The sequence below is a fragment of the Onychomys torridus genome, chromosome 12, assembly GCF_903995425.1.
Source record: "Onychomys torridus chromosome 12, mOncTor1.1, whole genome shotgun sequence".
Taxonomy (NCBI): Eukaryota; Metazoa; Chordata; class Mammalia; order Rodentia; family Cricetidae; genus Onychomys; species Onychomys torridus.
In genome coordinates this window covers 14,599,663-14,612,214 of record NC_050454.1, presented here as the reverse complement: position 1 = coordinate 14,612,214, position 12,552 = coordinate 14,599,663, and the positions used below count along the sequence as shown (strand labels likewise).

At 43.5% G+C, this 12,552-nt stretch overlaps 1 protein-coding gene across 21 annotated transcripts in view; it reads left to right on the top strand.

Moving 5' to 3' along the window:
* Kalrn (kalirin RhoGEF kinase) overlaps positions 1-12,552 on the top strand; it is a 599,822-nt gene that overhangs the window by 423,805 nt on the left and 163,465 nt on the right. For 6 of the 21 annotated variants that reach the window (XM_036203339.1, XM_036203343.1, XM_036203342.1 and 3 more), the window contains exon 34: positions 3,214-4,662. The exons of the other annotated variants lie outside the window; for them this stretch is intronic. In XM_036203339.1, coding sequence (XP_036059232.1) covers positions 3,214-3,276 — 63 coding nt within the window. In that variant the 3' untranslated portion in view covers positions 3,277-4,662. Of the gene's footprint in view, positions 1-3,213; positions 4,663-12,552 lie in introns of those variants that run through there. 21 annotated transcript variants of the gene reach the window in all.

Genomic DNA, 12,552 nt, shown 5'->3' with positions numbered 1-12,552 from the left:
TGCAGGCAAAATACACAAAGCAACATTTGGCTCAAATAGTATAAATACTATTATCCCCCCCCCCCAAGAACAGAATGGAACACACCTGGATTCAAAAGCCAAGAATGTCCCATGTTCTGTGTATTGTGTGTGTCATTTGCTCACTATTCCTGTGCCCGATAGAGCATGGCATGACTCAGGGACAAGAGGAGGCTGATCATTATCTTAGCTACAAGACTGGCAATTGAGCCACATCTCTGCTTTCGAGGCTTCCTAATCCTTCGTCAGGATGAAGCCTTGGCAACATACAGTCAGATAAGTTACAGAAGAGACCACCACTGGCAATTTTCAGTTAAGAGTCACTTAACAGCCTGTTGCAAAATAGCTGGGGTGGTTCTTTATGGAACATGAATGTGCATAAAGTTATCACCTAAATAAATACGTTCTTCGTCTGTGGCTGTTTTTATCTCACTGGATGTCTAGCCTTATCTCCCACGTACACAGTGACTGCAGAACATCTCACTAGGCCTCAGGGAGCTTTAGTATGAGAGTCCAATACAGCTTACAGGATGTTAAGTGCAAGGTTTCTATAAGCCAACTACGCCTGGGTAGTGGGAGACAAGGAAATATCAACATAACCCCTTCCTCCCAAAATGCTGAGCAAATCTAGTTGATAAAGGTCACAGTCCTATAAAAAGAGTTTCCCTGATTCCTACCCTGTAAGGAAAATGCCAAAGATGAGTGTTTCTGGACACATACTGAAAGATGCCAGATAGAGCTAAAGTGTTGCCAACTCAGGGTCCAGAAGATGAGCAGTTGTAACCTAGGAAAGACCTTAGTACTGAGGACTCAGAGGACTCTCACAGTCACCAGGGGAGCATTTCTAACCCCTGACCTTGTGTTTGTGCACATACAAGAAAGTACACAGAAAGCCAAAGGCGTGGGCTAACTGGATGTGAGCTTATTAGAAAGTCTAAGCTGACAGCTGTTTTTCCAATAGGAAAAATCAATAGCATTTTATTCCTCCACTGAAAACGTCCCCCCACCACCACCACCAGTACATCCATTAGGTCAGAGTTTCTATGAGTCGGTTTAACAGGCTCATGAATAGTTGTCATTTTAACAATTAAAAGCTGTGCAGCTGGGCCTTGTAGTACACACTCATGATCCCACCACTTGGGAAACAGAGGCCAGATTGTGAGTTTGGAGTCAGCCTAGGCTACATGGTGAGAGCCTTTCTCACAACAACAAAAAGTTTAAAAGCCATGCCTTTCTGTCTTCAGTCTGTTGGCATGCCTGTGGGTATATCCAATCATGTCTTCCAGAGCAAGTGTGTACATTTCTCAGGAGTCTAAGGATACCATGTATTTAATGTCTCTAGATGGGTTTTATTTATTACATCAAACCATCTTCAAATAGATTTGCAGGTGTACAGAGCCAATCACAATGGGAGGTTGAAAAGGGTATAAGGAATTTTCTATAGAATCTAATGAATATGTATAGTAAAATTACTGAAGCCACTTCCAGTTAGGTCCCAGAATATAAGAGAGACCCGTATGTGAGGGATACGTTAGACTCAACATCATACAAATGTACAGTCACCATTTAATAGATGGGGGTAGTGGCTAAGGACAGCTTTGAAGTCGAACAAACCTCCATTCAGAGCTCACCTCACCCATCATCCACTTGCCGGTTGTATGATCCTGGGCAGGACCTCTCCAGGCCTCTGCCTGCAAACTGAGGACAAGCACACTGACCCCCATAAGCCTGTGACACGGGTATGTGTTGTGATGCATGGAAACACTCAGCACTTAGGCTCATGAGAGATTTAAAATCTTATAAACTGTTAGGAAATAGGGAGCAGCAGAATGCATAATTCAGTATTTATAAAACTATTCAATTCTACCTACCATTGAGCCCACTTCTACAAACTGTATAGCCCATGTAGTAAGAAGCCTAGGAATAGCAGCAAACATGGTCTGAGACTACCGAGTGAGCACCACTGACATGTGCCCCCTCCCTTGTTCATAGCAGGGTGACATTGGACTGAGGGAAATGTGCTTTCCAATTCTTGAGCCCCTTTAACTGTAGTGCAGTGGCTGAATTGGGCACACGAGGGCCTTGCCCGTGAGTGATGTCACATGTGCATTTAGACAGCTCCTGGCTCTCTTGCCAATCTTTTCTCCCTCTACCATCTGGAATGTCTCCCGCCTTCTCTGAGCTCAGGGCAGCTAGACTAAATGCCATTCAGAGTCTCCTCTGCTTCGCTGACAGTCTGGCTGGCAGAGTTTCCAGCTGGATGTCTTATTTCTGTGTGGTAGGTGTGAGGGAGCCTGTGACTCCATGGTGTGAGCCCCACACAAACCTGAAGTCAAACTCTGCTGATGCTGCACTTTTCTCTTCCCTAGGAGCCACTGCCATTTCAAATATTTCACTCTTCCAGTGACTACTAGAAGGTCATTTTTCTTAGGAAAACAATAATCCATATATTGTTTCACATAGATGCTGTGTCTCCAATCTGCCCAGACTCACTAGCCCACATAGTAATTCAGTCCCTCAGACAGCCTTACAGTATGCCCAAACTAGCCCCTGACCATAGGAAAACTACTAGTTGCTACATGTCATGGAATCTGGCCATACACAAAACTCACAAACTTCGAGCCCATTACTGCCATGCATCTACAGGGATAAGTAGACTTTTCTGTCTTTCTCTCTCTCTCTCTCTCTCTCTCTCTCGATTAAATGTTACAGCTAGGCTTGGTAGGGAAGGAGACCCTGAGAGAGGTTACAAAGAGTCTGACAAGGGTACTGAATGAACACACATGAACAGCCAGTAGGACCTGTCATTACTGCATCCCTGTTGATGTTATTCCTGCTGCTCCCTGTTATGCATGTTCCGAGACACTGGGAGGCCACTGCAGGACTGGTCTATGGGGGTCTCATGAGTTAAAAGGAGATGGATTTGAGTTCTGGCAACAAGTGGCCAGTCCGTGATCCTCATCTGGATCCTGGACCTGCTTGGACTCTTCTGAACCTTAAGACCCAGGGATAGCTTACCCAGCTCTGCCTTCCTCTCTGCTCTCTTCTGAACGAACGGTTATCTCTGTGCATTGGGTTACAAGGAGTAGGTTGCACTGGTGATTTAACACTGTTTTCTGTAAAGGGCGATGGGATCTCATGCAGATTTTTGCAAAGTCATATGCAAATCACAGAGCCCAGCCCTTTTCTTAACAGGATGGCAACCTTGTTCCTCGGTGGCACCTGGGACCTGGAGATCCTTTCTCCACTTACGTTTAGCGCGCAGCCTGGGACTTGTCCCTGCAGCTCACCGGGTTAGCCGTGGCGCCGTTGGGATCTCCCACCAGGACTCCAGTCACCCAACTCTCTTGAGACTGCTCTGACAGGGCTGGTATGGGGTGCAGCCTTTGCTCAGAGGGCAACATGTTCCAAGCAAAATGTGCCCACCTGGGCCATGGGCTCACCCCGGGCCTCCCTGCTTCTCTCCTGGGTGCAATTATGAGGTTGCTGAGCTTCGATCCAAAGTCCAAAATGGTGGGGCAGCAGGGACTTCAAGAGGCCCCAGGGCCCCATGTGCTTCCACCCCACCCCACCCCACCCGCTCCCAACCTGAGCCCCGGGGATCCCTGTCCATCAGACCCTCTCAATGCCCCAAAAGTCTGCAACTCCAATTGACAGGGTAGCTAAAGGGGTACATTCGGCTTTGAGTTTCTCTTCAGGGTGACATTTCTGTGAACAGTGCCCCACCTTTAGTCTGGAAAAGGCCATCTTTCTACTGTGACTTGTCTCCTCTACATCACGAGAATGAGGTGGGGGGCTTGAGATATAGATGGTGAGGGTCAAATCCAGCCTTTCCCAAACGCTGGCAGCAACCACCTCCCTCCACACAATCCGTTTGATACAGCATCCTCTCCACTCCTGTCTGAGGTGTCTGGGGGAAGACCACCCTTCTGGTCCCATTTACCTCGAGTGATCCTGTTGGGTGGGGTGGGAAACGTGAAAGACCTAAATGAAGCCAACTGAGCACTTGTTGATAACTGTTGACACTAGGTGACAGGTACATGGTTCATTATACTATTCTCACTTTTGTATATGTTTGCAATTTTTCATAATAAATTTTTTTAACATCCTCCATACCATTCTAGAAAGAACCCTAACAAAATTTCATGGACCACCACCACCACCCCCCCGCGACCAAGGCAAGAGGCAGGGATGATTCCATTTCATATAAATATATATAAATGTACATATATATAAAACACTCATTTTCTAACCTTTTTTAAAGGCCCACTGCTTTATTTTCAATAGACTAAACCTTATTTCTAAGAGGTCCCAAAGTTGGGCTCACTTCCCAGGCTGGGTGATGGGGGAGGGCAGGGAAGAGGGTCCTTCAAAGTTTACACTTCATGTATCTCACACTCTCGCTGTGAGAAAGTGACTTGTTCAGTGTTCTGAACTTTGCGAAGGGTATGTGCTCACAATGCAAAGTGTCATTCTCTGGAATTGCACCTGGCTCAGGAAAGGATTGTCTTTGTACTTGAACTTAAATCCAATGGAGAACCTTAACACGGGCATTTGCATGACTGGGAACTGCTGCTGTCTTTTTTTCCATATGTCTCTTTCTTGGATGTGTTCTAATAAAATGATTCTAAAGCTGTTGCTATATAGTGATTTATAAATAATTTCTGTTGAGCTCGGAGGCCCTTAGATTCGCTGCCTTCCCACTGTCTAGAAAGACCTGTCACACTGAGGACAGATGCCTAGAGTGTGTCTGTCTCTATGGCATGAAGGGGGCACCACTGCCATTGCAGTCGTTAATCAGGATCATAGCAACCACAGCCATTTGAATTTTTCTGGTTTCCTAGCAACAGAACTTGTTTTCCAGAACAAAGATGAGTGACCATCTGTAGATGAGAGTAGTGGGGGAAAGGCAGAAGGGGCGGGGCCAAGTCAGAAGTAGAATTCACTCTACCAGGGAGGAAGGGATGGATGAGAAAGGAAAGAGAGGCAGGCAAAGGTAGCCCAAAGCAGGCAGGCCAAGTTTAGACTTGATCCATGCAGTGACAGGTCTCAACACCTTCAGGGAATAATAATCAACTGTTAGTTAGTTTGGTTTTTTTTTTTCTTCAAATTTTGATAGCAAGTCATAGCACATTGCAAGACTCATTGGGGTAAGCATACATTCCCAAGAGTAGATATTTTTAGAAATGCTCCCTTCAGCCAAGTCTGGTGAGGGCATTCCCATGAACTAGTAACAGCCTTAGGATCTAGTCCTTGGTGAGCGGGGCATCCTTAGAAACCTCATTGGCTAACATGTGTGTACAGGGGCTGCAGAGGCAGAATCAGACAAGGAGGCTTCCATTTCTTGAGTGCGCTTCTCATGGCAGACACCAAGAAACTATTGAATCTGTTCCTGTGATTTTCACAGCCAGAGAGGCCAGCAGTGCTGTGTGTATTTCCCTAATGGTCAGGCTAAAGCGGCGAAGGAATACTTGAACACTAGAAATAACAGATTTGTGATTGATGCTTTTCCAAGCCACGGGGTTGATAGCCAGGTGGCTGGCCTGAGCTTTGCACGGCATAGCCACCTCCACTGTCTACATAAGTGGCCGGTGCAGACCAGTGTTCTGTTCTTCCCTGTGACAGGATAGCTCTTTAGGCCGGGGTCTCTACACCACACATCTGCACACCTGTGGCTTGGTTACTTGTAGACACAGGCTAGTGAAGCAGAAATCACCAGCTGGTTCTCACAGGGATTTGTTTACACGCCACATAGTTAAGAAATGTCTCCAGGTGCTTACAGGGTATTAAAACGTAGGTGAGCAAATGGGACCCTGTTCTCATGGAACTTACCAGTTCAGGAACCAGATATTAGTCAGACAACACATGAATGGATATATAGCAACTACAAGAAGATGTGAGGTCAGTAAGATGAAACCAAGACCAGGCAGTGCTGCTGTCCCAAGGACTTTTGACAACTTAGGGGCAGAATAAAAACTAGAGTTTGGAGTCCCCGAGTTTTCTTTTGATAGTACCTTTTCCCTGCTGTGTCTCACGATTATTATGCATAGCCGTAGACTTCCCCTAGCCCCAGCCAGCTATATGAACACATCAGTCACTCAAGACACTGTCCCGTAACTAGCAAAACTGAAAGGATACATTTGGAAACGATGAACTAAGTTCTTGAGGATGGTACTGACCAGGGCCTTGTTTACAGACTTATCTCAGAGCCCAAAACAGGAACTGAAAAGCAAAGCTCCATGCTGTAGTGACACGGCCAGATAAGGGGGTACACAGTTGCTGCAGTGTTTGGGTCTGATCCCGGTGTTTTTCTAACTTCTAGAGCAAGCAATCACTCATTCAGCAAACATTTACTGAGTGCATACTAGATGCTAGGCATGGTTCTCAGTGCTAAGAACGTGAGTGATGGAGATCAGGCATGTTCAGAGTGGTACGGCCAAATACAGGACATGGGAGAATAAAACACATCACCCTCAGGATATATATATATATATATTCTCATTGGAAGAGATGGGCAAAAACACAAAGAACTAACTCAACATATTAGAAAGCAATAACTATTGCAAAGAAAATAAATCAAGTCAGAAAAGCAGAACATGACAGAGGTACAGATGCATTTTTTTTAAGTAGAGTGGTTGTTTTCCAATCACTAAGAAACTGATATACAGGTCAGCGTGCTGCACGTATATACATATATATGTGTAGACATATATAATCTGTATACAATACATATGAATGGGCATAAATGTCTGTTCTTTTTCATTGTAGCAGAGAAGTACCTTTAACACGACTTAACATGTCACTTTGTGCCTAGCTCTAAATAGCTAGTTGTATAGTGGGATTGGAAAAGACCCTGAGCCATTTTCTCTGGCACATCCAAATGCTCAAATCCTAGTTTTTCCTTTTCTCCTTTGGGCTAAAGCAGTGGTTCTCAAACATATATGTATCAGAGTCACCTCAAGGGCTTGTTGAAACACAGATCCTAGGTCCCACTCTCAGAATTATGTGATTCAGGCCATCTGGAGTAGACACATGAATCTGCATTTTTACCAAATCCAGGTAATACCGCTGCTCTTGGTTCAGGGATCACACTCTGAGATCTACCAAGTGTTATAGTTAGGGAAACTGCCTATTAAAATAAATCAGCTCCATAAGAAGAGATACACCCGTTCCTTGGGTTTCCTAGACATTATTGGAGTAGCTGCCCTTGAAAAGTAAAATCCTTAAGAAATGGAACTTTTTCTTTAATGGAACATATGTCAGAACCAAAGTCCAAGATCCCAAGCTTAAGGAGGTAAAACAAGGAACACATCCCAAACAAGAGGTGATAATGCTATTTTGTCACTTTCCTACTGACACTTAGTATTTTATAGCTGTAATATGTCTACAAGCCCTTCTGCCTTCTTCCTTCCTCCCGACCAGTCAAACGAGAACACTTTACAGATAATGGAATTGAACACAAAGGGGTATATAGCCCCCACAGTGGAAAAGCATCAGCTGCCTTGCAGGTCCAGAGTTGCTCCTACATGACGGTCCTCATTTCATTAGCTAAAGCATTGTCCTGGGATGTCCATCCTGGGAAGTAGTTGTCCAGAACATATAATTATTCTTTGCTCTTGATTTGTTAAAAATTGCCACACAGTGCAAGAAGGTTAGCCACATGAGTAATTAACTGTGGCAAGTACTGAGCCCTGTGTGAGTCTTTGTACCGTCAACTCCTCTACTTCCAGGTATTATACAGAAGAAATGCTAGCTCATTTTATTAATAGCCTGAGCTAGAACTAATCACCACAAAACAGAAAAACCTGCTGGGGAAAGCACACATAACACTTCCCAAAGAAAAATAGACATGACATTCTGATCCCATGGGCCATTGCTTCCATTGCATTATATAATATATAATACTATATATTATATAATATATAATAGATATAATTGACCATTTTCTGTATCACTAACACATGCAACAAGATGAGTGTATTTTCAGTTGAACAGCTCATACATCACATTCTTGGATACTCAAATTGGGCCCCACACAAAAGGAAGTGAGAGATAAAAATCTCCCTTTCTAGTACTTGCTCCAACCCTCTGGTACCAATTCCTCAAGATGGGAGAATGGATCCCACATTGAACCTCAAGGGTGGTGGCCCTGTCTGTGGATTTTAGAGTTTTGATTTCAATTTTCCCTCCTCTGTCTCCCAAATGTGCTGATATTATGACAACTTCTTCCTATCTATATTGCTGCTGGGACCCTCATATATGCAATAAACATTTAATAAGCTTCGGATCCTGTAAAGGCAACTGAACAGACTACAGAGCTGAGTTAAAAAAATAATCCCATCCTCAGAGAACATAACACATAATAGAACCACTCTAAACCCTTCGAATAATCAACATTCAGGAGTAGTCATAAGTCCATACCTCATGAGAGCTTCTCCCCATTTTCATTCTTTTTATTCAGCATATGCCCTTAAAAAATCAAAGTGTTGACCTAGTTCAGCTTTGGCATAAAAGAGACATCCTTAGGAAATACACTGTACCTGAAGACAATGTTGGGCCAGGGAGGAAACACTAGCCTGGAGCTCTGGGAATGTGCAAAGGTAGTTATGTGTTGGCAGCCCAAAAGCATCGTATATAGAGAGCAGTCTGGGATCTAGCATCTGCTGTATATATTCCACATGTGAACTATGGAGATGGAATATGTATGGGTCTTACATAATGCTTGGAGAATCAGGGGGAAAAATGATCCAGTTTGAGTGTGTGTTTGGTGAGTTTGACTCCAAAGCATACTAAGAAAATAACTATTTCTCACAAAAGAAAGAAAGAATCATGCCAATGAGTAATACAGGGAATGAACAGAGATAATGGGTTGGGTTGTGGAAGACAGTGGGATATGTAGGATTCATCTAGCTCTGTTGTTTCAGATTCTGTGAAAGGAGATTCAGACCATGACCCTACAAGGTTGTAGGGTTGAAGTGCTCATGTGTATTGCACACTCCATGTATTCACAAATATATAGAGCTGAGGCAAGCCTTGTAGATCAGGAATGGGTTTTTATGATGATGTAAATCCTTCAAATAAAATTTAAATTTACAATCTAGAAAGAAAGACAAGTTGAGGAAACAAAAGGTATAACCAGAGGTGAAATGTGAAGTTGTAGTTCTGGTGACCCGTGAACCCACCCGCCTTCCATCTCTACTGGGCCAGGAAAGTGCCAAGGCTCGGTCACCACTCTTTTCTGTCTGGATCTTGTCATTATTGGAATTCCAAGTCAAGATTTTTGAATAACCCTGTCAGATCTGTCCTTTGAAATCTATTTCTTCCAACTCTCCAAACCTATCCAGGTCCTGGAGGGGGTTTTTCCTTCATCCAGGCTTACTAATGATCATCAAGTGTGCCGTTGACATGATAATATAGCTGTGCCTACTGTGGTGGATCTGGATAGTGGGAGCTGTTCAGAGAGACTTTGAAGACTTGGAAATAGCAGTGATGGAGAGAAGTTTCTATGTATCTGCCGTTGAGTTTCCAGGGTGGCAAAATAAGGAGTGTTATTCTGCTTGTAAGAATATCCAGGGATTCTATTGCCTGTCAGTGGTAACCACTCGAAGGTTCCCATACCGTGTGCAATGTCAAGTTTGTAGGTATGGCTCTACTGGCTGTTGCTAAGTGGTGGTTAGGGCTTGCATTCAAGTGAAGGAATATCCCAAGGTGGATAGGGATTAAAATGTAGTAGACAGAAAAATAATGTATATACTCTTAGCATGATAGGTACTCTGAGAGTAATCTATCACTATGGCATTCCATGTGCTGTTTTGGGCTCTCACAGTTTCATGAGGACTTATGTAGACATCTTGGCCTCAAGGGGAGCAAGGTGGTGGTAAGACTGCTTTCTAAGGTTGAGTTTGTCCTGGGCCAGCTGGAAGCTTGGAATGAAAGTAGGAGGCTCTACGCTGCTCACACTTTCTGTGTTTTTGTTTGGGATTGAAGATTCTAACATGTTGCTTCATATTTTAGCATTTCTGAAACCACCTAGCAAAACACTTGTTGAAAAGCTATAGATTGCAATCCTCAAATCCAGGCCATCACAGGTCATCTTTGTGCTCTCTACCTACCCTGAAATGTCACACAGACAAGCTTAGTAATGGAACATGTCATTAAAGAGAGAGCCTTTGCAATGTCTAATTGGTTGGTTGGTGTTGCAGAATAAAAATGATGATATTACAGCTTGACAGCACAGGAAAAGGCTTCAGTGTAGGGCCAGACATGAGTACAGCCTTCCAGAAGAGGGCATATTGCCATCAACCCAGCATTTCTGGCTTCTGGAGAACTGAGTGAGTTAGAAATTAAAATGAGATAGTAAAAAAGACCAATGGATCTACTGAGTCTGCTAACTTAGGTATGTGGCCATCATCACAGCCACTTTCCTGTATACCAAGACTGCCAAAATATCTGAATGGCTGGCTTCTTCTCAATTACATGTTTTCTTAAAGAATGTACTGGGTACAGAGGGTTGAGATAGGATAATGGCATCAGGTACAGTCTCTTTGGTAAACATTGGCATGGAAGAGTGTCAAGGGTTTTTCCTAGACTGATATCATGAGACAGATTCTGGGCAATCTATCAAGAGACTGTGGGTATGGCCAATCCAGCCCCCAGGAGTCAATGAGATAGTCATCATCTATAAAATAAGAGAATGGCTTACAATTAGTGGTTCTCACAAAGAACTGGCCATCTCTATCATGTTCACTCACTCATCCAATATATATTTCTTGAGTACCTACTGTGTACCATGTACCATTCTAGACAGCAAAAACAAACCCACCCTCTCCCATGAAAAACAGATAAGAATTCCTGCTCTGGGTCTTATATTCTGGTGCAAATACATACAGGTGAAATATGTAAGATGCCAGGTGATAGCACATACTGTGGGGTAGGAAGTAATATAGAATGGAGTGAAGGGATGATCTGAGTTCTAGTGACCAGCACTGTTAGGGATACACAGATAATACAATTAGTCCAAATAGTCTCAAGGTAGATAGTGGCAAGGAGGATGTATTTCAGGGAGGGTGGTATAAGAACTTTCTAGAAACACATACAAGGTTTTAGAAAGCTCTGTTCATTTCTGATACCCAGAAGAATGAAGACTTGGAGAGGAACAATCTTGTCTAGAAGGAGAGAGTGGGTGGGACCCAGTAATGCTCGTTTGATTGGCATACATGAGACCCTGGGTCCATCCTCAGCACTGCAAGCAGGCATTCACAGAAAAGCACTTCCTCGGCCTTCATGTCCCTACTGGAGCCACGTATCCTAGAGGCCATGTGAGAACCTTATACTACCCCTCTGGCTCTTCCAACAGCACCCAAGAGGAGCCCTTCCCATATGACCCTGGCCCTAGGTCACAGGAATATGGTTCACTCCAAGTGAATAAGAACCTTACTTATAGGAGGCTACATCCCTATGGATCACATGACTGGCAAGACTGTTGAAATACATCAAGATTTGGTCTAAGTCATATGATTCTGAGAACTCAGAACTCATGGAATACACTATTCATGTGTCTGATGTTTCAAATGGGGCCTTGCAAACTCTGAGAGATGTGGTCAAATGTTTTGTCCTTAGTGAGTTTAAAATATTAGTTTCCTTTGGTTGTGTCCTTCAACTCCCAACAGGCTTTGGGGTTCCATCTGGCTAGACTGATATATGCTTAGTAGCAGTAGAAAGTAGTGGTCAGCTGGGCCTGTCACCAAGACAAAGACAAAGTCCATTTTGCTTGATCACAAACAGAACAGAGCCTCAGGAGACCTGAGGAAGAGGTGTAGGGATTCAAGATAGAGTCTTAGATCCTGATGGAATCCTGTTGTTTGGACCCAACCAAACAGTAGATAACTCAGCATAGAGCTGAGTTCTTAATTGCAGGAGGGTGGCTCACTCATCATTGGGATATCAACATTCATTCCCCATTTTTTCTCCCAAGACCCTACTTTGGACTTGTTTAACATACACAATGGGATGATGTGGTATGAATCTGTGCTTTCTCCTCAGTACTATATCAGTTTGTCTCCAGAGGCAAGCCTTTGAGGTTGAGGCCAAATGAGAAGAGAACTCAGGGTACCAGCACACACTCACTCCCCTTTATTGTATAAAAGGGCCCAGCTAATAATTATAAGCCTTACAGCTTATGAAATATATTGCAAGACTAAGATTGTCTATCACAGCTGTGTATGACATTTGTCAGCTACTCTTGGCAAGGACTACATGGGACAAGTGTGTCCCAGTTCAGGTCCTGATACAGGAGCTAAGTGGTTAATGACAAAAAAAAAGAAAAGAAAAAGAAAAAAAATCCCTGTTGTTATGGGAAACTGAGTGTGACATGTGATTCTTTTCTATTTTCTTTGGTCAATATATATGTGGTTAGTGGGGGTGTTCTAACCATACCATTATGAGTCAACCATTTTTTAGCTTGTTCTGATAAAAATTCAATTTTGAGCATGACTGAGACCTCATTATGAATTGCAAAATCATTTTGAACTTGCT